Source organism: Trichosurus vulpecula, chromosome 8, assembly GCF_011100635.1.
Source record: "Trichosurus vulpecula isolate mTriVul1 chromosome 8, mTriVul1.pri, whole genome shotgun sequence".
NCBI lineage: Eukaryota > Metazoa > Chordata > Mammalia > Diprotodontia > Phalangeridae > Trichosurus > Trichosurus vulpecula.
In genome coordinates, this window is record NC_050580.1 from 79,187,610 (window position 1) to 79,212,422 (window position 24,813).

Genomic DNA, 24,813 nt, shown 5'->3' on the forward strand with positions numbered 1-24,813 from the left:
GAGAGAAGAGAATCTTCCTTAGATATTCTGTAACATTATCAAAATGAAGTAGCTTTCAGCCAGAAAATTGGGAGATTCTTCCCTCGTGATTCTTCAAATACCTGTGAGCCTCTGATGTCCTGGAATTCTTCATTTAAATCCCCTAAAGTTCTCATTAATAGCTTTTAAACATCATAGTTTTTGCTAATAAAAAATATGTTTCCAGGCAAAATGGAGGAAACAAATAAGTGTGTGGCCTCAAGTTACTAGGGTGACCCCCTTTCCTGGGGTGCCCCCCACCACAGCAAAAAGCAATTAGTGAATACTATCAGATGCATATAATTGAAGTCCTACACTTGTGTTCATCCTCCAGATGCCCTTCAGAGAAGGGAGAGACCAGGATGAGTCAGAGCGGTTGAGAAAATCTTCATGGAGGGGGTGGGACTTTGAGCCAGGTCTAGAAGAATGGGTTTTGAGAGATAGAAAGATAAAGCATTTGCTACATACTTACTATATGTTGGGCACTTGTGCTAAGCACTGGAAATACAAATACAAGCAAGTAAGACAGTCTCTGCCCTCAAGGAGCTTACTCCCTAATTGGGAAAGACTCCATATAAAGGGTAACTTGAAAGGTGGCCAGAGGAAAGGAGACAGCATGGTATGGAGACAGGCAGGAAGTGTCAGGGAGGCTTGATTCAAGGCAAAATAAAGTGAGTCTGGCAGAGTTTGGTCTAGCAGGGCTGTGGTCCCAGGTTACAGTGAGGGGAAGATAGGGATGATCCAGGTAGGTCGAAGAATTTGGGAAAAGCTTGATCAAGTGGGGGGACCAGGGACGGGGCTTGAACCAGTTCTAGAAGAACAGAATTTGTGAACTGGGAAGGAATGAGGGAAATATTATTACCAATAGTAATAAGTTTCTTATAAACAATTTAAGCATTATTATTATGGATTAATATCCATACAGGGAAAATGCCACTAGGGAAGACATGGATCAAATGTGAACTTCTCTCTTTAGCTTTTAAACCCCTTCACAACCTGGCCTCTACTTATCTTTCTAGCCTCAATATAGATTCCTTGCCTTCCCACACACTACAATTCATTCAACCTGGCTTTTTCCCTGCTGTCCCTCTGTAGTACCCCATCTATTGCATTGAAGACTTTGCACTGGCCGTCCCCCCAATGGCCAGAAGACACTCCTTACTTGACCTCTGCCTTTTAGAAACCCTTGTTTTCTTTAAAATTCTGCTCAAATTCCACCTTCCACTGGAATTTTTTCCTGATCCACCCAGCTTCTAGTACCCATGCATAATTTTCCTTGTATTTATTTTTCACATCTTTGAATGCACTTGTTAATGTTCATGTTGCTCCCCATCGCTGGTCAGAATACAAGATCCTCAAGGGCCAGAAGAGTTTCATTCTTCTGTTTCATGCCCACTCCACTGCATGGCACATAGTAGATGCTTCCTAAATGCTTGTTGATCAATTGATGGAGGTGATAAAAGGCATGGCTGGATCTGGGAGGTTTGTTATATTATATTTGTTTTGTATTGTACTTTTATGTTGCATGATAATATTGATCACATTGTGGTACAGTGGGGAGGCAAGCCTAGTTGGGGGGGGGGTCTCTTTGTTGGGAAGTCATCTGTTGTCCAAAACAGCCCTTATTTCCTAGCTGCATACTTCCTCTGCTAAGTGTCTTCCTGGCTGCACAGCTGTGATTAAGTCCCTAGCATGGATGAGGCAGGAAGAGGTGTACTTTGTACAGTAGATATGTGGTGAGTGGTGAAGAGCGGATGGGCATGGTCCCTGGACAACACTGTGATTTCAAGGAAAAAATCCTAAGACCAAATTATTAATTGTTGCTCATACAAGAATATTTATAGAGAGGTTGTGGGGAGTCAGGTTATTAGTATAATAATCAATGTTCTGATAATTATCTATGGTAGAAAATATGTACCTAAATCTGATAGAATGGAAGCTCCTTCAGTGTATCTGTGTTTTCTGTGTATCTGTCTTTATATCCCCATGCCTGACTGTTGCAACAATCTGCTAGCAGCTGCTGAAGAGATGTAAGACCCACCAACAAGCAGCACACAGAAAGCTGCCAGCATAGGCTCTTTTGATCTGCTTTACTAAGGAAAGCAACATTGAGGTGTTAACAATCTTACTTTAATCCAGCATACAAATATCATTCACTTAGTTCAAGGGAAAAAGCCATCACCCTGAACTTCAGAGCAAACACAAACAAATTACAAACATCGACAGACAGACCTTGTCTGATTCAAATCTCGATTCATAGTTACCAGAGTTTAACAAAGTCCCAACATCCGGGTTTACAAGCTGGAGGGCTCTTAACTACAGCTGCCCAGAGTCTCCACATCAGCATTCTGCCAAGAGTGAGAGCCCTAAGCAAATAGCTCTGTTCTCTCTTTCTATACACTCTTTAGCCATCATCACATGTCATCTGAGGGACCAGAACTTAGGCTCCTACTATTGGCTCTGGTCTTAGCAAATCCCCTTAGGACCCTGAGGGCTTCACGCCCACATAGGCCTAGCACCTAGTAGATAGGGGTTTGGGCCTGGGGTTTAACACCTAGTAAGACTCGATCAAAGACACTTAATTAATCATTTTAAAACAGTAAAAAAGTCCCAACTTAATTGATATCACACTGACATAGCAGGAGCTTAATAATTGTTTGTTGATTGATATTGAGTTGCAGTGTGAAAGATAAAACCTGGTTGGTGTGAGGTTGGTAGGGTGTGTTTCTGAGTATGATGGAGTCCCTTACCTGTAAGGCCCAGAGTACATGGGGAGGGAAGTATTGTATCATATTAATGGCCACCACAGACTTGTAAAAAGAGGGGGTGATAGGGTATATTAAGGCATACCAAGCACTTTTCTTCACAGTAACTCCAGGTAGAATTTTATTCCCATTTTATAGATATGGAAACTGAGGCTTAGAAAGGTAAAATAAGACATTTGCAGCATTCATAGGCCCTAAAGTGAACAATGAGCTATCCCCACATCGCTCAGTAATGTTAGAGCCCATGGGAAGAAAAGGACAAACTTATTTCTCACTTGTCCACACTTTGCACACACCACCCATAATATCTCCCCACAAGAACAGATCAAACAGGGACCTCCATGAGTCCTCCAGTTTTTTCAGTGAGAGAAGGTCCTGGCAAATGGTGATGAGGAAGGAAAGTCCTCATGCACCCTATGATCCCATTGCTATAATCCTTTCATCTTCCAAAGAAAACTAAAGGTGCAATATTATCAGGAGGGAATAAGAATAGGAATCCTGGACTTGTGCTTTAGGAAAACAAAACAAAGAAATAAACAAACCAGACAAACAAACCAAAAAGCAGATTTATAGCCTAAACAGATTCAATTGGTCAAAAATTAGATCTCTCTGGTGTCCTAGATTTTCAAGAAATGTGGAAATTAGAGGAGTAAAATCTGTTTCTCTGTTTCCCCAGAAAACTCTCTTGTCACCCCCACAAGTTCCCAAAGGCTACTCCTGTGTATTCTTCAAAATTGAAGAAATCTTTCCCTTTGGCTTCACTAGAATCATAGGGATGTGTCTCCATATCTTCTAACCTGCCAAAGTTGGTTATGATTCACACCAAGACCAGGTCTCAGATCCACAAAGCTGTTCTTACTCCTCACCACCAAGGTCATCAATAGAACCAGAGCTTGAGGAGCCCAGCAACAGCAAGTCCCTATGAGCCTTGGAGACTATTACCTGCTGGGAATTTGAGTTCTAGAAGCCAGCCCAAGTGGTGAGCCCTGGCTCTTAGAGACCACAGCAACCATTTGTTTCCTGTGAGCCTTAAAACTGGGTCCTCTTTTCTAACCCTCAGGAGCATAAACTTTCCCAAGCTCTTTAAAAACCACTTCTGTTTTGCCTGAACCTCAGAAATTTGCTGAGTTGGACAACCTTTGGACAGGATCAAAACGTTGATGCTTTGGCCAAGGAAGGAAGAACTATCACAATCGACAGAATTCTAGAGTTGGAAAGGTCATCTACTCTAAGTGGTACCTAAACAGGAATTGCTGCTACCATCTTCTTACAAGTAGCCATCCAGCCTCTGGCTAAAAAACCTCTAGGGATAAAGAATTCTTTATTTTCTAAGGCAATGAATTCCACTTCTGGACAGCTACAATTGTTTGATGGGTTTTTTTTTTCTTTATATCAAGCCCAAATCTGTTTCTGGAGCTTCTATCCATTGTCTCTAGTTCTGCCCCCCAGGGCCGATAAGAACTAGTGTAGCCCTTCTTCCATGTGAAAGTCATTCATTCAAATATGTAAAGGACCATATTCCGTGGTAGCTAGAAGATACCTCAGAAGTCATCGGACACTCTTCCCATTCCATAAATGAGAAAAGTGAGACCCAAGGAAGAAAGGGGACCTGGGGTGGGGGGGGGGGGACAAAGCCTGGAGGGAAGGAAATGGGAGTAAGGAAAAGAAAGAAGCAATTACAAAAGGTGAAATGATTTGTCCAAGAACATACGTAAAGCAAGCAAGAAGGAGGGTGAGGACTTAAAACACATGTACTCTGACTTCAAGTCAAATGCTCCTCTTTCCTCAATACCAGAGGTACTGAAAGTGTTTGTGTGTGTGTGTGTGTGTGTGTGTGTGATGGAACCCTTCGGCAGTCTGGTGAAGAATGAAGCACATAAGCCCTTCTCCAGATGTTTTTAAATGCATAAAATAACATGGATAGGATTCTAAGGAAATTGATTATATTAAAATACAGTCATCAATATTGTTTTTTACATTTATGGGTCCCAGGTTAAGAACTTTGTCCTACACCAAAGTGACTTGAAGCCACTTATTATGCTGTCCCTCCCCCAAATATTCTCTTCTCCAGGCTAGATCCTCCCAGTTCCTTCAACCAATACATATATAGAGTAGCTTCTAGTCTTCTCACCATCTTAGTGTCCTTCCTTTGGAAATTGTCTAGTTTGCTAATGTCCTTTCTAAATTATGGTGCCTGGAATTGACTACGACATTCCAGATGTCATTGAGCCATAGAAGAATACAATGGCATTCTCACCTCCCATATTCTGGATAGTAATACTCCTTCTAATGTACCCTAAATAAGCTACTATATCCTAGCAGTGAGTAGAGAAGGGATAGGATGGAAAGGAGGAAAATGGCAGAAAGAGGGGTGAGGTGGGAATCTTATCCCTAAAGATAGTTTAGTATCTACTTTGGTCATGTCCTGGACTTTTCTAATGTTACAGGACTCCTACCACCACCATCACCATCTCTGGGAAATTCTGTCACCTTTACTTAATTCCTAGGAAGCAAAAAAATAAAATGAGAGATCTAGACTTCCAAACCTATGACCCTATGGTCTTTGGTCTTTTTCTTTCTTTCATCTCTTCTCTCTAGTCTGTCACCAAATCTCATTAATTCATCAAGGCAGCTCTGAGATTTTCCTTCTCCTCACATTTATCATTTCTCCACAAATCAAGTCCATGCCCTCATCACCTTATCTCCATATTCTTACAGTGATTTTCTATTTGTCCTCCCTTCTTCTAGGTTCTCTCCTCTCCATCCCTTATATCATTGCTAGTCTAATCTTCTAAAAATTTCACTTTCATCATGGTATTGCTCTGCTCAATAAGCTACAATGACTCTCCAAAGACAGCCCCTTAACACCCTTACAATCTGGCCTCATTCATGTATTTAATCTTTCATCTCAACACTCTCCAAAGCCAATCATTCATACAAGGAAATCTCTTTAAAGCCCCCCACCCTACTCCTGGCTTCTAAGTATTTGCTTATTGTTCCTGTTCCTTGGGCTCTCTCCTCCTCCCCTTCCTCCTCCTCCTTTCATGTAGCTAAATCTTTTCCTTTTTTTAACATAGGAATAAAACCATTTTAACAGGAGTTGGGAGGCCTGGGTTCAAGTGCTAAATCTACCGTTTGTTAACCACATGACCTCAGACAGACGAGAGTCACTTAACTTGAATCTCGTCTTCCTGATTGATAAAATGAGGAAGTTCAATTAGATGAGCTTTAAAGGTCTGATTGGCACTCTGATTTTCAGTAAAAATTAGTAAGTGAAATTAATTTATTTGGGTCAATAAATGTTTATTAAGCTCCTCCCAGTTGCCATGAACTATGCTAAGTGCTGCAGGATATGAGGAAAGGCAAAAGACACTCTACTCTCAGCTAGCTCCATCTATTGGAGGAGACAACATGCAAACATTGATATACAAGTCTCTTCTAGATATAGACAGGATATAACAGAGGCAATGAGTAGAGGGGAACCACTAAAATTGAGGGAGGTCAGGAAAATCTTCCTGTAGAAGGTTTGATTTTCCAGCTGGCACTGAAGGAAGCCAGAGAAGCCAAGAGGCAGAAATGAGGAGGAAGAGAATTCCAGGCATGGGGGATAACTGGTGAAAATGTCCAAAGGTGGGAGATGGAGGGTCTAGTGTGAGGAAAAGCAAGGAGGTCAGTACTATTAAGTCTTGGAGTATGGAGGTAGGGTGAAGAGTGGAGAGTGGTATAAAATGTAAGAAGATGGGAAATAGGGAGGGCAGGTTATGAGTGGTTTGAACACCAAACAGACAATTTTATATTTGATCCTGGAAGTTATAGAGAGCTACTGAAATTTATGGGAGTGGAGGGGTGGCAGCTAGGTGGGGCAGTGGACAGAGTGGACATCTTCCTGAATTCAAATCTGGCCTCAGACATTTACTAGCTGGGTGACCCTGAGCAAGTCACTTGACCTGTTTGCCTCGGTTTCCTCATCTGTAAAATGAGTTGGAGAAGAAAGGGCAAACCACCCCAGTATCTCTGCTAAGAAAACCCCAAATGAGGTCACAATGAGTCAAACACAACTGAAAATAACTAAACATGGACATATATGACATGATCAGACCTGTGCTTTAGGAAGATCACTTTGGCAGCTGAGTAGAGAACAGACTGGTGTAGGGAGAGACTTGTGGCAAGAGGCAGCATTAATTCTGAGCTCCAGGTCTGAGTCCTACTTACTTCCTTTTGGAAACTTCCCCCAATTGCTCCAGCCTACATTGAATTCTCTCTTCTTAAACCTTTTAGTCTGCTCTATATCGTTAAACACTTAATTATATGCTATCTTTAATCACTCTATGATAGTTTCACATTTTTAGTCGAATTTCCCCAACTATATTTTGAACTCCCAGAAAGCACAGACCCCATCTTATGTTTCTCTTATGCCCTACCCCCTCCACAATGGGCCCCACCCAGTGCTGGGTTCAGAGAAGATGTTCTGCTATCAATTGACCTAAGGTAGGACTGAGCTAACAGGTTAAGGAGAAGGGTTATGTGATAACACATAATTTGGGGCCAAGATAAGAAATTTGATTCTCTTTATTTTGTGGTATTTAATTATCAGAAGGTATATATGAAGGTAAGGCTTTTTTTTGAGCATGTGGTACAACCAGAATGCCAACTTCCCAGCACAGCCTATACAGTTACATTCACAAAATTAAACCATCCACTCCATAGGAAGTCCAGGTGTGTCACAGTTCCTAAGTCTGTCTTCCTGCTTCCAGCTTACCTTACTTATCCCCACTCTAAGCTTCTTCAGAACAGTGATTCCCAATGTGGGAGTCTCTGGTGATTTCTGACACCATAGCAATTTTCTCGTCGGTCCCCCACCCCACTCAAACAGCCACCACCTGGAGACCTTCTTCACCTTTGCCTCCAATTTGATCTCTTTACCTCAAGCCTCTCCTAACTGTGATCTATCTATGATGCAGCTATCGTAGTCAGACCATATAGTATGCATTTGGCATAAGACATCCTCCATGGCACGAACACCTTTGGGGAGCTGACGTCTATCCATTTGATGCCTCACTTGACAATGATAGAAAAATCACTGAGTAAAATTATCTCTGTAATTTTATCTAGCTCAGTATCTTGTGTAATTTCTCTGCTGTTACTCTTGTGCTACTGACCAGAGCTGTAGGAAGTCATATGACTGGGCCAAGTCCATCATAAATTGGTTGTTTAATCTGAACTGGATCCTCATTGCAGACCGGCAATCTTTTCACTCCTCCTAAATGGATTTTCTGTCTCCTGCTACATTGGGGTTGTCCCAAATCTTCTCTTTCCCTTTGGAAATTCCCCACTTCACCATCTCTGCTCTCAGTAGAGGATAGTACCTCACATTTACTTGAGAAAATAGAATGATTTTGCCATGAGTTTCCTCTTCATTCCATCTCTATATCTCACTACCTCTTGATATCCTTCATTCTCTCCTTCTCTCCAGTCTATAATAATGAAGTAGCCCTCTCCAAGGCCAGCCCCTCTATAGTTTCCCTGGCTCTCATCCTTCCCCATCTTTTCCTGAAGATTTCACTCACTAACATGTCTTTTCTAACTAATCTTTAATTTCTTCCTGGCTCCTGATTCCATCCTAAATACCTACAAACCCTCTGGGGTCTTTGCCCAACATTTTTAAGAAAAAACCAAAAAACAGACTCACTTGACTTATATCATTTCTTCCATTCTGAGCCAAATTCCTAGAAAATACTATCTATTCTTGTTTCCTCTCTTCTTATTCCTGCCACCACCCTTTGCAATCTTTTTACCTTGTCACTCAACTGAAACTGCTCTCTCCAAAGTTACCAAATGATTTCTTAATTGCCAGATCTACTAGCCTTTTTTTTCATCCCCATTCACTCTCTCTTCTCTGGTTTGGGTTTTTTCTTTTTGACACTGCTCTCTCTTGGTTCCCCTCTTACCTTCCTGACCACTCCTTCGCAGTTTTCTTTGCTGTGGCATCATTTATATTATTCCCCCTAATTGTAGATGTATGCCTAGCCCTCCTCCCTATACTATCTCCTGTTATCTTCTTTCTCTACACAGTCAACAAGTATTTATTAAATGTTTACCCTGGGCCAGGCCCTGTGCTAAGCACTGGAAATATAAACACAAACAAAAAGAAAGTCCCCTACCCTTAAAGAGCTTTACATTCTAATGAGAAAGACAATACATAAAAGGAAGTAAAAAAGGAGGAGGAGAGGGGGAGAAGAGAAGAAAACACTCAAGACCAGTACATGATGGAGAAACCTAGCAAGGAGAGTATAGATTAATGACAAAGGAAGAGATGACTGATCTGTGTACCCTCTTTAACCCTTTCTTAAATGGAGGTTCTGGGAGGAGTCCTCCAGCCTCCAGTCAGAGGGAGAGGCAATCAGGGGCAGAGGGTGCTTCTGAGCTGTGAGTTACAGGGCTGAAGTGATCTTATAATAAGAAAAGTTTCTGGGGCATGACATAGAAATCCAGCCAAAGTCATGCAGCCTGGTGGAAAACGAAGAGATAACTAGCCTGAGTCCCCTCCTTAAATAAAAGTTATAGGAAAAGTCTTCCACCCCCCAATTAGAGGGTGGTGCCCTAGGAATATAGGCTGGATGCCATGCCTGGAATGCCTTCTCTCCTTGGACCTGGCTCTAAGGATCCTTAGTTACTTTCCATGGTATTCTCAGGGGTCACCTCTTAAAAGAAGTCTTTCTTGTTTATATGTTGTATCCACTTGTAGAATGTAAGCTTCTTGAGGGCAAGTTTTTTGTCTTTGTATCTTCAGTGCCTAGCACAGTTCCTTGCACAAATCACTTGATTAATAATGTTGATTGCACTGAACTGGGGAGAATTCATTTACCAGGAAAGGTGGGCTTTATGCTATGATTTTGGTCAGTTCTGTATTTAGTGGGGAAGGCAAAGAGTGGTTTGGGCATGTGTTTTTAACTGAAATAGACTGGCTGTTATGTGTGCTCATGTGATCTTTTCCCTCTAATGTCAACTTTAGAAAGTCCGGCTGATGAAGAGGAACAGTGGTCAGATGACTTTGTAAGTATGTCTTGCTGAAGTCAGTGGAAGTTTGGCTCCTGGAGAAGACAATTATAGCTGTTTCTTTCCAAATTATACATTTTGGGTCATTGAATGGGAAATGACATAGCAAGTTCCACTAATTTTCTCCTATACCATATTGCTTCTTATGACACTTTCAGGTAATAACTTCTGACTCATTACCTTTTTGTTAGATTTTCATGGGTTACAAAGATATCTACGTGTCTACACCACATGTTTGTTGTGTGTTATTATGTATTTGATTAAAGCCAGAAACATTAACTTGAAAGACTACCTACGGAAAGCAAAAGCTACTCATTAATTCAATTTTTTTAAATGGTATTCACAGAATTACAAAATCATACAATCTCAGAGTTGGAAGAGACCTTAGTAGTAGTCATCTGGTCCAACCCATAACTAAAAATATAGATAATATCCGCTAGATAACATACTAGAGAAATGGGCATCCAGCCTTTGTTTGAAGATCCCCATTGAAGGGGCAACCCCCTACTTCCTCAGGCAGCCCATTTTATTTTGGAATAGATCAAATGGTTTGGAATTTTTTCCTTTACAAAGAAACGAAGTCCAAATTTGCCTCTATGCAACTCCTGTTCCATTGTTTCAAGTTCTTCCAAAATGGAGCTAAACAGAATAAGCGTAAACCCTCTTATACGTGACCACCTTTTGAACACTTGAAGACAGCTATCATGATCCCATGAGCTTTCATCTTTTGCATGTTAAACAGTCCCACTTCCTTCAACTAAACCTCCTTCAGCATGGTGTCAAGGCCCTTCATCATGCTAGTTACCCTCTCCGGTACATTCTTCAGCTCATCAACATACTTCCCAAAATGAGATGCCCAGAACTCACCCCAGTACTTCAGATATTGGTCTGAGCATGTCAGAGTCAATAGAATTATGATTTCCTTAACTCTGGAGACTAGCTATGTCTCGGATTATTTTGATGACTATATTATGGATGGTTTGGAGGGGGGGCCAGTCAGGAAGCTGAGGGTCCAATTGGATCACTGTTGTCTCAAGTCCATAAAAAATTAGGATTGATTAGGTAAAAGAATTAATGATGTTTAGTCTGAAAATGAAGAAGCTGGGGGAAAGGAGAAGTAAGGAGGAAGGTGATAATTACCTTCAAGTTCTTGAAATAGTACAATAAGAAGCTTTAGGCTTTTTCAATTTAGCTCCAGGGATCACAGATAGAAGCAATATAGAGAATTGGCAAAGAAGCCAACTTGAGATTGATGTCAGGAAAAGCTTCCTAATAGTTAGGGCTGGCCAAAAGTGAAATAGGATGTCTTAGCAGTTGGTTGGTTTCCCCAAGCAATGGAAGTGTTCTCCTTCAAGCAAAGACTGGAAAGTCAATTTGAGTATATAATGTTAAGTGTGGTATAAATTCTTTGGTTGTAAGCTGAGGTCACTTCCAACTCAAAAGTTCTGTGCTTCTCTGAGAGCCTAGATCGACTCTTCTTGCCTTAGGTAGATTCAGCTTAAGAAAATATGTGTCTAATTTTAATCAAGTGCACATTAATATACATAATACACTTTTACATAGTGTACATAGAGATACATATTTTTATGCCACATCTGACCCCCTAATAATGGGTATCCTCTAAGGTTCTATCCTGGGCCTTCTCTCTGTATATTCTCTTCTTAGGTGATCTCATGAGTTGTCATGGGTTTAATTACTATTCCTATACATGTGAACCCCAGCCCTAATATCTTTTCTGAGCCCTAGTCTGACCCTAACTGCTTATTGTAATTTGTAACTGAGTACCTTTTAGGGATCTCAAATGCAACTTGTCTGAATTAATATTCATTACATTCCACCAATAAAAAAATCCAGGAAAGGAGACTGAGGAGCTATTATATAGGTTGGGAAGGAACCAGAAGGGAGTGGTCTGTCAGTAGAGAGTGTCCAAGACACTGTATCAAATGGCTTCAGAAAGGCCAAGAAGGATGAAAACTGAGAAAGAGCCATGGGATTCAACAATGAAAACATAACTAGCAAGCTTGCAAGGTAGTCTTTGCTAAATGGGGGAGGGATTGGAAGCCAGGTTATGAGGGGTGGAGAAATCAGTGGGAGGGGAGAAAGGGGGACCAATGGAAACGAGACCCCAGAAATGTAAAAAAGTATTTATCTAAAGTCACACAAGAAATTAGTGGTATAATTGGGACTAGAGCCTAGGTCTCCTGCCTCTAAATACAGTGCTTTTTATGCTATCCTAGGCTGTTCCAAGGAAAGAAAAGTTGAAATAGTGATCAGAGAATTTCTGCAGAATAGTGGGCAAAACCCAGAAAATTCCATCTTCCTGAAAGATTTGGAAGGATGGTGTCATAGAGGCAGGAATTCATGATATGAGAAGTTGAAAAGACCGAACCTTTTAATTTCTTCTTTTGTGTCTTTAAAATAAGGCAGCAAGAGACTGTTGCTTATAGCCACCTGACCATATAGAGGTCACCTAAATTATTTGAGCTTCAGCTTCCCAACTTTTAAAATAGAGATACTTTCACTACGTACTTCCACAAGGTAGTTGTTAGGGAAGTACCTTATAAATCATAAAGTACTATGTAAGCATGAGTTAATAGTATTATTATTATTACTGATTATAATACTAACGAAAAGTTGAGATGTGGCCAGTTATGGAGCAAATCCCAATTGTGAGAATCAGGGGTGCAAAACCTGCAGCCTCCAGGCCACATGTGGCCTCAAAGCTGCAGGTTTTCCACCCTCGATTTAAGGTCTAACTAAAATAAGGAACTAAATGGTTAAGGTACAATTATAAAAACTGAATGTGGTAATGAAAAACCACGAAGACTCCTTGACAAAGATGCTGGAGTACAATAGTTTTTCAGTTTGCAGCAGTATTTGGGAAGGGACCTCAGCAGCCATCTAGTCAGATTCATGCTTGAAAGGAATCCCCACTATCACACACCTGACAAGGCGATGAGAGGTCATCCAGCCTCTATCTGAAGACCTCCGAGGAAGAGGGACCCAACACCTCTCTAGGCAACTCTTTCCACTTTGGTGCAGTTCTTGTTGTTAAGCAGTTTTTTCCTTGACACTGAAGTTATATTCTATGTCTTATTCTGAAGATCATCACTAAATGTTTGCTCTGAAAAATCCTCTTATTTTGTGAACGTGTGATTTTTAGAAATTTGATCATGGAAATAGCATTCTTTTTCTTTTGAGACTGCATCTCCCAATTTCCAAACGTGCATCAATGGGGGAAAAGACAATTAGCAGAAATTCATTTTATGGCTAACTTTTTCATGATCACAGCTTTTCCACTGAGTGAAGTCAACCTGTGTTTCTAGGACAGTGATTATGAAAATCCAGATGAACCCTCTGATTCAGAGACCTATGTGGTACCTGGGGAAGAAACTACAGATGACAGCTATGAACCTCCTCCTACAGAAAAAGAAAAAAGGAAGCTTCCCCCTCCACTTCCATTTTCCAAAGGAGAATATGCAGGTAAGACTCTCTCTAGTCATCTCTCTAGTATCTATGCTAGTGCATATAAATATACGTGTAAAGTAGGGACTTAAATTTGTTCCTGGCCTTTGTGGAGACTAAAGATCTTAGTTTTATGTCCTGGTTCCTAACAGGGTGATTATGGGCAAACCACTTAACCACTAAGAGCCTTGGCTTCTCCATCTATAACATGAGAATAATAATATTTATAATGTCATAGAAGTTCTTTATAAACCTTAAAGTTCTTTAAAAATATAAGCTATCATTATTATTTTCTTCAAATAAAATAAATCAATCCATAAACCTTTGAAATAAACACTTACCTATGTGCCAGGCACTGTGATAAATGCTGGGTATTCAGAGGAAAAAAAATAGTCCCTTCCTTTAAGAATTTCCATTCAAATTGGGAAGACAACACACACCTAAAAAATGCTTAGAGAGTAAAGGAAAGGTAGCCTTAGAGGGCTGAAGGTATTAGGAGCTGGGGGCAGGAGAAAGGGATGGGAAAGGTATCCGTCAGGAGGTAGCTTGTCAGCCAAGTCTTAAAGGAAGTGAGATCTTTCTAAAAAGCAGAGGTTGGGAGGCAGAGCACATCGGGTCTGTGGGGGACAGGCAGAGCAAAGATCAGGATGGCAGATTGAGCATCCTGTGAGAGGAACAGCATAGAAGGTGTACAGGTGAGTCATGTGTAAGAAGACTGGAAAATAGGAAGGGGCCAAGTTGTAAAGAATTTTAAATGCCCAACAGATGAGTTTATACACATATTAGAGAGCCACTGGAGCATGGGGTGGGGGCGGGGCAAGAAGTGCCATGGTGATAACACATTTGGATATTGTTGTTATTCAGCCATTTTTAGTTGTATCCAACTCTTTGTGATCCTATTTGGGGTTTTCTTGGCAAAGATACTAGAGTGGTTTGCCATTTCCTTCTCTAATTCATTTTACAGATGAGGACATTGGGGCAAACTGGGTTAAGTGACTTGCCCAGGGTCCCAGAACTAGTAAGTGTCTGAGGCTAATTTGAACTCAGGAAGATGAATTTTGCAGACTCCAGTCTTGGAAGACATCTTCCTGAGTTCAAGAATGGTCATATGCACTTTGGTAAATGTGTTAAAGGATGGATTGGAATGGGAAGAAAATTGAGGCAGGGAGTCTAATTAGAAGAACATGATAGCAGTCCAAGTGAGAATTGATGAGGGATTGTTGAACTAGGGTGATGGCCATGTGAGTGGAGAGGGCAGAAGATATACAAGAGATTTGTGTAGAATTTATGTATTTTAATTAACAGTGAATTTATCTCACTCAATGTTATTTCAAGGCAAACCAATTCATTCTCTCTATCAAGGACTCCTCTTAGAGCCCTAGACCAGAAAATTGGCCCCTGCAAGTAGGGTTTTGAGTCAGAGGGTCCTTAGAGATCATGTAATGTAATCCATTTATTTTACAGATGGAGATACCAAAGCCCAAAGAGGTGATTTGGCTCAAGTTATATAAACAGCAGAACCAGGATTCAAACCTAGCCAGTTACTCTAATAAAGCATCCAGAGCTCTCTCTACTGTATCATACCCATAAGAGATTCTCCCTCTATTTCTAACATTAATAATAACTGGCATTTATTTAAAAAAGTTTGCCAAGGACTCCACATGTTCTCTACCTCCTTTGGTATCCCTTCCCAGAACTCTTTGAACCTCTCTGACAGCTGCTTCTAAATGAACATTCTCTTCCCATGTTTCCCTTTATTAGTTTGTGTAGCTTGAGACAAAGATCTCAAGGTCAGAATTAGTTTGTAGCCCAAACATGCCTTATTCTGTGTAGGGAAAATGGCGTGGTTGTAACTTAAAAAACTGGTTTATGGCTTGGACATTTTGTTTAAAGACAAAACGTTCAAAAGATATAAAAAAAACTGGGTTGGAAAAGTGTCCAAAAGCTGGAGAAAAAAAATACATTGGGATGGGGCAGGGACTGTGAATTAACAATTTTTAAGTATTTGAAAGGCTAGAAGGTAGGAGAGAGATTAAATTTGTCACAGCCCCAAAGGATAGAACTTGTAGCATTGGGTGAAAGTTACTAAGAGGCATATTTAGACTTGATATAAGAAAAAAAACTTCCTAACATTAAAAGGCATCCCCAAACAGAATGGGCTGACTTGGAAGGTAGTGCATTCTACCTCTAGGGACATCTTCAAACAAAACATAGATAATGGACCACTTGTTGGATATGACAGAGGGGATTCCGGTATGGATTGGACTGGCTGGACTCAGGCATCTTTCTCGATTTGAGATCCTGTGACTATAACCTTTAGTCATCCATGATTGATTAATTCCTATTTGATACCTGATCTTAGGTTATTCTAGTAGGAGGATGTGGGAAGTGGAGAGGAGAGGGAATCAGAACCCAGACCTACATCACAATCTAGGAGACATACAGGGGAAGTGTGAAAGTCCTGCTCCATTTTCCTCAGCCATTTGCCTTTATTGGAGAAGAAAACATTTCACTAATAAGAACTAAGAGGGGTTGAACAGTGTCATCCTTCAGTATATCGAAGGAGCAGGAGCAGGAACAGTAATCCTTATCATTCCTTCCCTTTCAGGTACACAGCCTCATTTTAAAAGATATCCCAACAACCTTATGAGACAAGCAGAGCTGGTATTATCTATATTTCACCGAGGAGGAAACAGACTTGGGGAGTCAAATGATTTCCCTGAGACCATTTAAGTAACGAAACAAGAACTAGAACCCAGGTCCCCTGACTCTCAGTTCAGTACTCTTTTGAATTTCTCTAGCCCCAAATTTTGTTCAAAAGCCTAAGAGTTACTAGAGAAACATAGTTTATAATAATTTTTACTGATAAATAGTATTCATAGATGACATTTGTATAGCACCCTAAGTCTTTCTTTATTTTACATTTTTTTCAATTACATGTAAACAAAAATTTTTAACATTCGTTTTTTTTAAATTTTGAGTTCCAAATTCTCTCCCTTCCCTACGTCCCCTTGAGAAGGCAAGCAATTTGATACATATTATACATGTTACAAAATAAAACACTGACAAAAAATAATAAGGAAAGTTTAAAAAGTATGCTTCACTCTGCATTCAGAATCCCTCAGTTCCTTTTTCTGGAGGTGTATAGCTTTCCTAAGTCCTTCACAGTTGTCATGGATTATCGTATCCCTGAGAGTACCTAAGTCTTTCAGTTTGTCATCCTTATTCAGTGTTCGCCTGGTTCTGCTCATCTCACATAAGTCTTCCCAGGTTTTTCTTAAAGCATCCTGCTTGTCATTTCTTTTTTTTTTAATCAGATTTTTTATTTTTAGTTTACAACACCTTGTTTTACGTGTTCTGGAGTTTCAAATTTTCCTCCCTTCCCTCCCCTCCCCCCTCACCCCCAAGAAGGCATGCAGGCCAATATAGATTCTACTTAAACCTTTGCATTAAACTTATTTATACAACATTCAAGTTGCAAAGAAGATTTATGACCAATCATGAGAGAGAGGAAACAAAATCAAAAAAAAAAAAATAGAGAGAGAGAGCCAGCGAATAGTTTGCCTCAATCTGCATTCAGACTCCACAGTTCTTTCTCTGGATGTAGCTCGCTTTTTCCATCACGAGTCCTTTAGAGCTAGCTGTCCTTGAGCCTTGCATTGCTGAGGAGTGCCAAGTTTATCAAAGTTAGTCATCACAGAATCAATATGTCTGTGGTGGTGTACAATGTTCTCTTGGTTCTGCTCCTCTCACTCAGCATCAGATCATGTAGGTCTTTCCAGGTTATTATGAAGTCTGTATCTTCCCCATTTCTTATAGAGCAATAGTATGCCACCACAGTCAAGTACCACAACTTGTTCAGCCATTCAAACCCTAAGTCTTTCAAAGCAATTCACAAACATAATCTCATTTGTCATGCCCATTTTACAGATAAGGAAAATGAGACAAGTTAAGTGGCTTGCTAATGATTATATTGCTAGGAATTACCACAGGTAGAATTCAAACTTACGCACTCATACTTCAATTCCAGTACTCTTTTTCTTTTTTTTTAAATTTATTTAATATATTTAGTTTTCAGCACTGATTTTCACAAAAGTTTGAATTACAAATTTTTTCCCCATTTCTACCCTCCCTCCAGTATTCTTTTTCACTAAAGAGGAAACCCTGTCCCTCCCCCAAACCCAAAAGAAAAACAAAGAAACTACTGGCATTTGCAGTACAGGTGACTAGAAAGATCAGCAGACGTGGGCATTTTGAAATACTGCCAAAGAAAACTGTAAATGAAACTAGAATAACACAAATATTTAATGTAGAGTATAAAACAAGGACCCAGATCCCTGTAAGTTAAGACTTACAAAGGGCACGTTAGCTTTTCTCCTATTATCCCTTTGCTCCAAAGGAGGATTTTCTCTCAAAGTTCTGTTGAAATGAGAGTTAAATGTTAATATCTCTTGACAAGGAAATACAAGATTGCACAACCTTATTAATCACTGGTTGCGTAACACAAGCATTCCTGTAGGTTCTCAAATCCCCATCTGAAGAAGTAGAGAGCAAACAGGGCTAATACTACCACCCATGTCCAGTAAGGTCGCCCTCTAGTGGTGACCAAGTACACCAGCACTTTCATTTAAAGTGATAACTGAAAAAAACAAACTAGGAAATCTCCATCATGGTCAGTTCTCAGTTATTCCCAGATAACCCAAATTTCATAGGGTGTTAGAGTAGAAGGAACCTCTGAAACCAGTCTACAATATCCAGTCTGAGAAAACTGAGGCCCTGGGAAGCTCAAGTGATTTACTTTAACTAAGTTAGGTCCAGAGGCAGGAGCTAGAGCCCAGGTTTACTGAGTCCTACTACCACACCACACTGTCTCACTCCCCGAACCATGTATGGAAAATAATTTATTTGTTAGAAATCTTGCTTTTAAGTTATTGTAATGTTCATTTATTCTGCTTTATTGAGACGCTGAATATAACTGTTGATATCTACTTCCATATTCAGTTGGCAGACTAGCAGAGAAAGTCTTTGAAAATGAAATACTTAATTATCTCCCCTTCCAAAGGAAACAAGTGGGGGGAGGGGGGTGGCAAGTGGGAGAGCCACAGCTTAAATTGAGGGAAATTCTTCTAACTAAGGTAAGTACTATCAGAAGATAATTCAACTCAATAAATATTTATTAAGTGCATATTATGTGCCAGGCACTGTGCTAAGCACTGAGGCTACAAATAAGACAAAGAAACTTGCCTTGCCCTCAAGAAGCTTACAATCTAGTGGAAGAACCTAAAAAGGGAAGGGGAACCAGGGGCCCCAGCATGAGGCATGTTGTTTTGTGAAGTCAAAGCCAAGCAGAGCAGCTGATAGAAAATGGAGTAACTAGGAAGGTTATGAGCCCTCTATAAAGGAAAGCTTTGGGGAGGTGATAGAAAAGATGATTCTGATCTTCCTTGGGATGGAAAGGGGCCAATTCTACTTGAATTGGTTTTTTAATGAGGCTTCATTATTGGGTTTGTTGTGTGAATCAGTAGAATATCAGATATAACATATTCACATGCCCATCTGATGCCACATTTGAGAATCAATTTTAAAAATTGATTTTTAAATCCTCCACCATTTTGGATCTGCCATCCCAGAGCTCTTTCCTATTATTATGCCTAACTAAAGACTATCTGCATTCAAATTCAGGACCCTTGTATATTTCCTGATTCCTGTGACACTAGGGCCCCCTGTGGGGGGTAGCATATACTAAGAATGACCATGAAATTCCATGTGATTTCGAAATCAATCCAAGAAAAGGAAAAACATTTCTTCACTATAACCGAGACAGGCTGTTTTTTGAGCAGTCCAGTCTGACCCATGGTTCCCAGAAGTTCCCATAAAATCCTATACCCAGAGGAAAAAAGAGCATTGGGTATGGAGACAGAAGACCTGATTTCAAACTCCAGCCACTTGAAGTTTTCAGTTCAATCAGTAGGTTTTTTTTCCATAGAAAAACATCTATAACTTTATGATATAAGACAATGACAAAAGAGGATTCTATGTATGAAATTGTGCTATACACCTTTCAAGAATGACTTTTATTTTAAAATTTTAAAAATCTCCCAAAGGAATTCCAAACACTGAATAATTAGGAGTTAAATTTATGTTGTGTTTATGTGTGTGTTTTTCTTTAAAGATAATCGATCAAACCAGAGACATTCTCCACCTTTCAGCAAGACACTTCCAAATAAAGCAAGCTGGCCTTCCCAGAAAACAACACTCTCCTCTTTGCAGGTACCTCTTCCGCAGAAGCCTCAGCTCTCACCAAAGTCAAAAAACTGCTTGGAAGATGAGGTAATCTTCATACTAATGGCAAAAGCTCTTCCATACACTTTGTTGCAAAGGTCACCTTGGTCTCTGAGCTGACCTTCGCAAAACACTCTGTCGGTCAACAAACATGTATTAAGCACCAGCTTTGTGCTAGACACAAGTGATACAAAGGCAAAAACAAAATCGTCCCTGCCCTTAAGGAGCTTATAGTCTGTCTGAGTGTGTAGTATGTATATACACATGAGGAGATACTCAATATGTACAAAGTAAACAGTGAAGGGGGCGGGATTACCACTCTGGGGTCTTCATCTTCATAACTGCTCAAACTTCTTGAATGTGTAAATTCCTACAGTCAATCAGCCATAATGTCAGGAATACAAAGGCAGAAACAGGGTCCCTGCCCTCAATGATGTCACCTTTTAATGGCAACATATAAATTACAAGTAGGCAGAAGGTTGTCTCAAAGGGAAGCTACTACCAGCTGGGTGGGTAGGTGGGGAGCATGTAAAGACCTCCTGTAGAAGGTGAGATTTGAGTTGGGTCTTGACGGAAGCCAGGAAAGTTAAGCGGCAGAGATGAAGAACATTCCATGCACAAGAAAAGCCTTATGTAGGATCTCATTCTAACACTTTCTTAGAAGCAGCCAATGTGAAGAAATTTTGTACTAATGGGACCCCAGAAGTAGTTATGGAAGTATTGAAAATATAAATAGTGAACTGATGTGTGGGGACATACACCTGGGGTCTATACATCCCAAAGTAGGGCAGGGTTCCCAAGAGCTTAATAAATGCTCATCAACTGCCTGGCCCTGAGTTATGGCCCTGAGTAATGATATGGTGCCAAGTGTGGATCAGTCCCCCTCACCTTTGTCCCCTTCCTCTAGCCCTCAATTCCCTTTTTTCTGCGTTTTTCTTTTTCCTTCTTCCTCTTTTCCTTTTCTGCTCCACTGAATTTCTTCATAATTCTGTTTTCTCTTCTCTCCGACTCTTTGACTGTCTGCTCTCACTTCTGAGATGGAAAAGAAGAAAAGACGGGGAAAGTGGAGTTTGTGATATGGTGTCCACTTTAAAAGGTATCCCAGGGAGGAATTATGAAGTAGGTACCTTCTCACCTCCTCTAAAAACTCTTCTTAACCCCTCCTTCCCCATCATCCCTCACACATTGGCTCCTTTCCTAAGGTGCTCCATCAACAGCAAGTCAACTCGTCTCTGGCCTGGTATAAATAGTCGGTGCTTTTTAAGCAATAAGCTACAAGTGTTTGAAATTCACATTAATTTTCAAGAGAATATGGGTTTCTTTGAAATTCTGGCTTAGAGGGAAAATAACAGATTTCTAGGGATGATTTTTTTGTTGCTTTCTCTTTGTAGTGCAATGCAAACAATATCACTAAGGGAAAAGGTTTACTTATTTTCTAGTATTCCCTAATACACTTTCTCACATGTGGGTGTCCTAGAAAATCTGCCTCAGTTTCAAAGTACAGTGTGGGTCAGCATCCATTCAAAGCCACGGGATCATGAGATCCCATAGCTAGAACTGGAAAAGACCTTAGAGACCACACAGCCCAACTCCATCCTTTTACTGATGAGAAAACAGAAGCCCAGGGAGGGACTTGCTGAAGGTCTCAAAGGAGTAAATATCAAGGCAGGATTTGAAATGAGGCCCCTTGGCTCTGAGCCAATGCTTTTTCCACTGTATTCCTCCCATTGTGTACTTTTGGTCAGCCAGATAACACATTAGTTCAAACAAAACAGCAAAGCAAACAAAATGACATGGGAAGATTTCCTTTACATGCATATGAGAGCACACTCTCCCCCAGGACACTGTGCCTTAAGTAAGAAGGGTACACACATAAGGAACATGTGTGCCCTCTCCACTGGTGGTAGAATGTACCCACCTATGATGTATACTATATCCACTTGTGGGATAATGTAACCTATGTGCGCCCCTCATAGTGGGGGCAGGGAGAGAACAGGTAAATTTCTCTCTTCTCTTCAGTTGCTATGCCATTAAAGTAAATGTCTTTGATTGAATTAACATGTCCTCGGGCACACATTCACAACTACGTCAGTAGGAGATCATGAGCAATGGTTTTGAGTGGATACTGACCCACATAGCACATTAAAACAAACTTGGGGTAGCTTTTGAGGGTATCTCCATACAAGTAGAGATACAAGGGGGTACATTTCAGTGACCGTATTTCTTATCAGTCTTTGCAGAATGGGAAGAAATCAACATGAGAAAATAAGAGAGAAAAGAGAGGAAAAGATGGGGTGAAGGGGACAGGAAGAGATGCAGGATTGATAGTAGAGAAGGTTGCAGAAGCCCAGCTGGCCAGGACTGTCTTTGCTGTGGCAGCATTTGTGGTGAGGGACCAGCTCTTACCACAGGCTGAGGGTCTGAGCCCTGTTGCTATGGGTGACAAAATTCCAGCCCAAGGTAGGCTCAGTGCTCTGGTTCCCTTGGCCCAACCACAAGACTTCAGAGTGTTATTTCACTTGGTCTCAAGGTCTCTTCCCATCCCACCCCTACCTGTTCCAGGTCCACAAGTCCCATAATCTTATATCTGATTGAGGCATGGCTCCAGTACCAAGGAAGGTGGGCAACCAAGAGTTGTGTTAAGACAGAAGGGACATTTGAGGTTCCCCTAGAGCCTTTCCTGTTGATTTAGGATGGTCCTCTGGAGAACACTAAGCAATGATTTCTTTTATCTCTGTACTTTTAAAGACTGATTATGTGGTTCCTGTTGAGGATGAAGATGAAAACTACATCCATCCTACAGAAAGCAATTCACTGCCATCTGAGCAAGGTAAGACCATGGACATTACAGATAAATTCTAGCACCTGATCAGCATATACAGCTATTGGGTGGTAAGCTTGGGCTTAAAAATGGCCATTTTACCTAAGCAGCTATAGCTGTCTTTGGCTGCTAGGCCCCTGAGCTTCAGGTGAGTCAATACCATGTTCAGAATACACCTCTCCCTGCTCCGTGATATTTTCACATTAGCAAATGAACTTTAAGTTATGTTGGCAGATTGACCTAATGTAACTTAATAGAGAAATGATTTCATAAATAGGTAAAGTTTAATTCTTTTAAAATTAAATTTTATTTAAATGATTATATTTATAGTATGAACTTATTAAATGAATACTATTTCCTGGGCATTGTATTTAGTGTTGGGGCTACAAATATACAGTTCCTGATCTCAAGAAGCTTACATTCTAACGGGAAGATACAATACATATAGAGGACTGGTAGCCAGGGGAAAGTGTTTTTGATCTAGGAAGTCACAGGGATAGCAAGTAGAACAATTGGTCCCTAGATTGATGAACCCTTTCCAAAAGCAATGGTGGTATTGATTCCATTAAGGGCTTAGTTTTTGTTGTTCAGTCATTTCAGTCTCGTCTTACTCTTCGTGAACCCATTTTGGGTTTTCTTGACAAGGGTATTAGAGTGGTTTGCCATTTCCTTCTGTAATTCATTGTACATATAAGGAAACTGAGGCAAACAAGGTTAAGTGACCTGTCCAGGGTCACACAGCTAGTAAATGTTTATGGCCATATTTGAACTCACGTCTTCCTGACTCCAGGCCCGGGGCTCTAGCTACTGTGCCACCTAGGTGCTCTAAGACCTCAGTGCAAGAGATATAATGGGCAGCTAGGTGGCACAGTGGATAGAGTGCTAGGCATGAAGTTAGGAAGACTTATGTTCCTGTGTTCAAATCTAATCTGTGACATTTACTAGCTGGGTGACCCTGGGCAAATTATTTTTAATTTAAATTTATTTATTTGACATATTTAGTTTTCAGCATTGATTTTCACAATAGTTTGAATTACAAATTTTCTCCCCATTTCTACCCTCCCCCCCCCACTCCAAGATGGCGTATATTCTGGTTGCCCTGTTCCCCAGTCAGCCCTCCCCTCTATCACCCCCCTCCTCTCTCATCCCCTTTTCCCTTCCTTTCTTGTAGGGCAAGATAAATTTCTACGCCCCATTGCCTGTGTATCTTATTTTTTAATTGCATGCAAAAACTTTTTTTTTTTGTTTTTGAACATCTAATTTTAAACCTTTGAGTTCCAAATTCTCTCCCCTCTTCCCTTCCCACCCATCCTCCCTAAGAAGTCGAGCAATTCAACCTAGGCCACATGTGTATCATTATGTATAAACCTTCCACAATACTCATGTTGTGAAAGACTAACTACCTTTTGCTCCTTCCCAACCCATCCCGCTTTATTGAATTTTCTCCCTTGACCCTGTCTCCTTTCCAAAGTGTTTGTTTTTGATTACCTTCACCCCCATCTGCCCTCCCCTCCATCATCCCCCCCCTTTTATTTTTTTTTATCTTCCTCCCTCTTCTTTCCTGTGGGGTAAGATACACAACTGAGTATGGATGGTATTCCCTCCTCAGGTTGGGCAAATTATTTAACGCTGTTTCTTCAGTTTCATCATCTGTAAAATGAGCTGGAGAAAGAAATGGCAAACCACTCCGGCATCTTTGTGAAGAAAACCTCAAATGGGGTCATAAAGGGTTGGACACGACTCTAATGACTGAACGACAACAACAACAGATGGAAAACTGAAGGGTGGCAGGGCAGATGTCAAGAAGCTAACATGGAATGAAGATGAAAAATCTTATCAGCAGACATTTAAAAATCAGATATTTAAAAAGAAAATTATGCTTCTCTTTAGAATTTGAAATACTTTAATAAAATTATTACTAAATACATTTTAATTATAATTTCAATTAAAATATATAATAATATATGAAACATATTACTATATTTAAACTATATTAAAATAATATAAGCCCTTTGAGAGAAGGGTCTGTCTTTTTTTTTTTACCACCATTTCTTTTTCTTTATTTGGTGGAAAGTCTGTCTTGCTTCTGTGTTTGTGTCCCCACCACAAAGTACAGGGCATAGTAAGCATTTAATAAATATTTGTTGATTGATTACGATGATTTATTTTTAATACTTTCGAAATATCAAAATGCATATTCTATAAAGATACTGAAAACATATCAGAAACTGTTTTCTTGAGGCCAAATTCGTGGAAGAGTGCAATGGTCCCTATGTGACTGATCTGTTGCAATTGTCTTTATCTCTATCTCAAGAAAAATATTCTTTTAAAAACTCTCGGTTAAGCGAAGTGAAGTGAGCAGAACTAGGAGAATATGGTACGTGGTAACAGCAGTATTGTAAAGAC

General features: G+C 40.3%; 1 protein-coding gene across 2 annotated transcripts in view; it reads left to right on the plus strand.

Moving 5' to 3' along the window:
* The window catches only part of BLNK (B cell linker), a 103,046-nt gene that overhangs the window by 46,556 nt on the left and 31,677 nt on the right, over positions 1-24,813 (plus strand). For both annotated transcript variants that reach the window (XM_036736363.1, XM_036736365.1), the window contains exons 4-7: positions 9,796-9,836; positions 13,166-13,322; positions 19,477-19,634; positions 22,335-22,416. In XM_036736363.1, the coding sequence (XP_036592258.1) occupies positions 9,796-9,836; positions 13,166-13,322; positions 19,477-19,634; positions 22,335-22,416 (438 nt within the window). The remainder of the gene's footprint in view (positions 1-9,795; positions 9,837-13,165; positions 13,323-19,476; positions 19,635-22,334; positions 22,417-24,813) is intronic.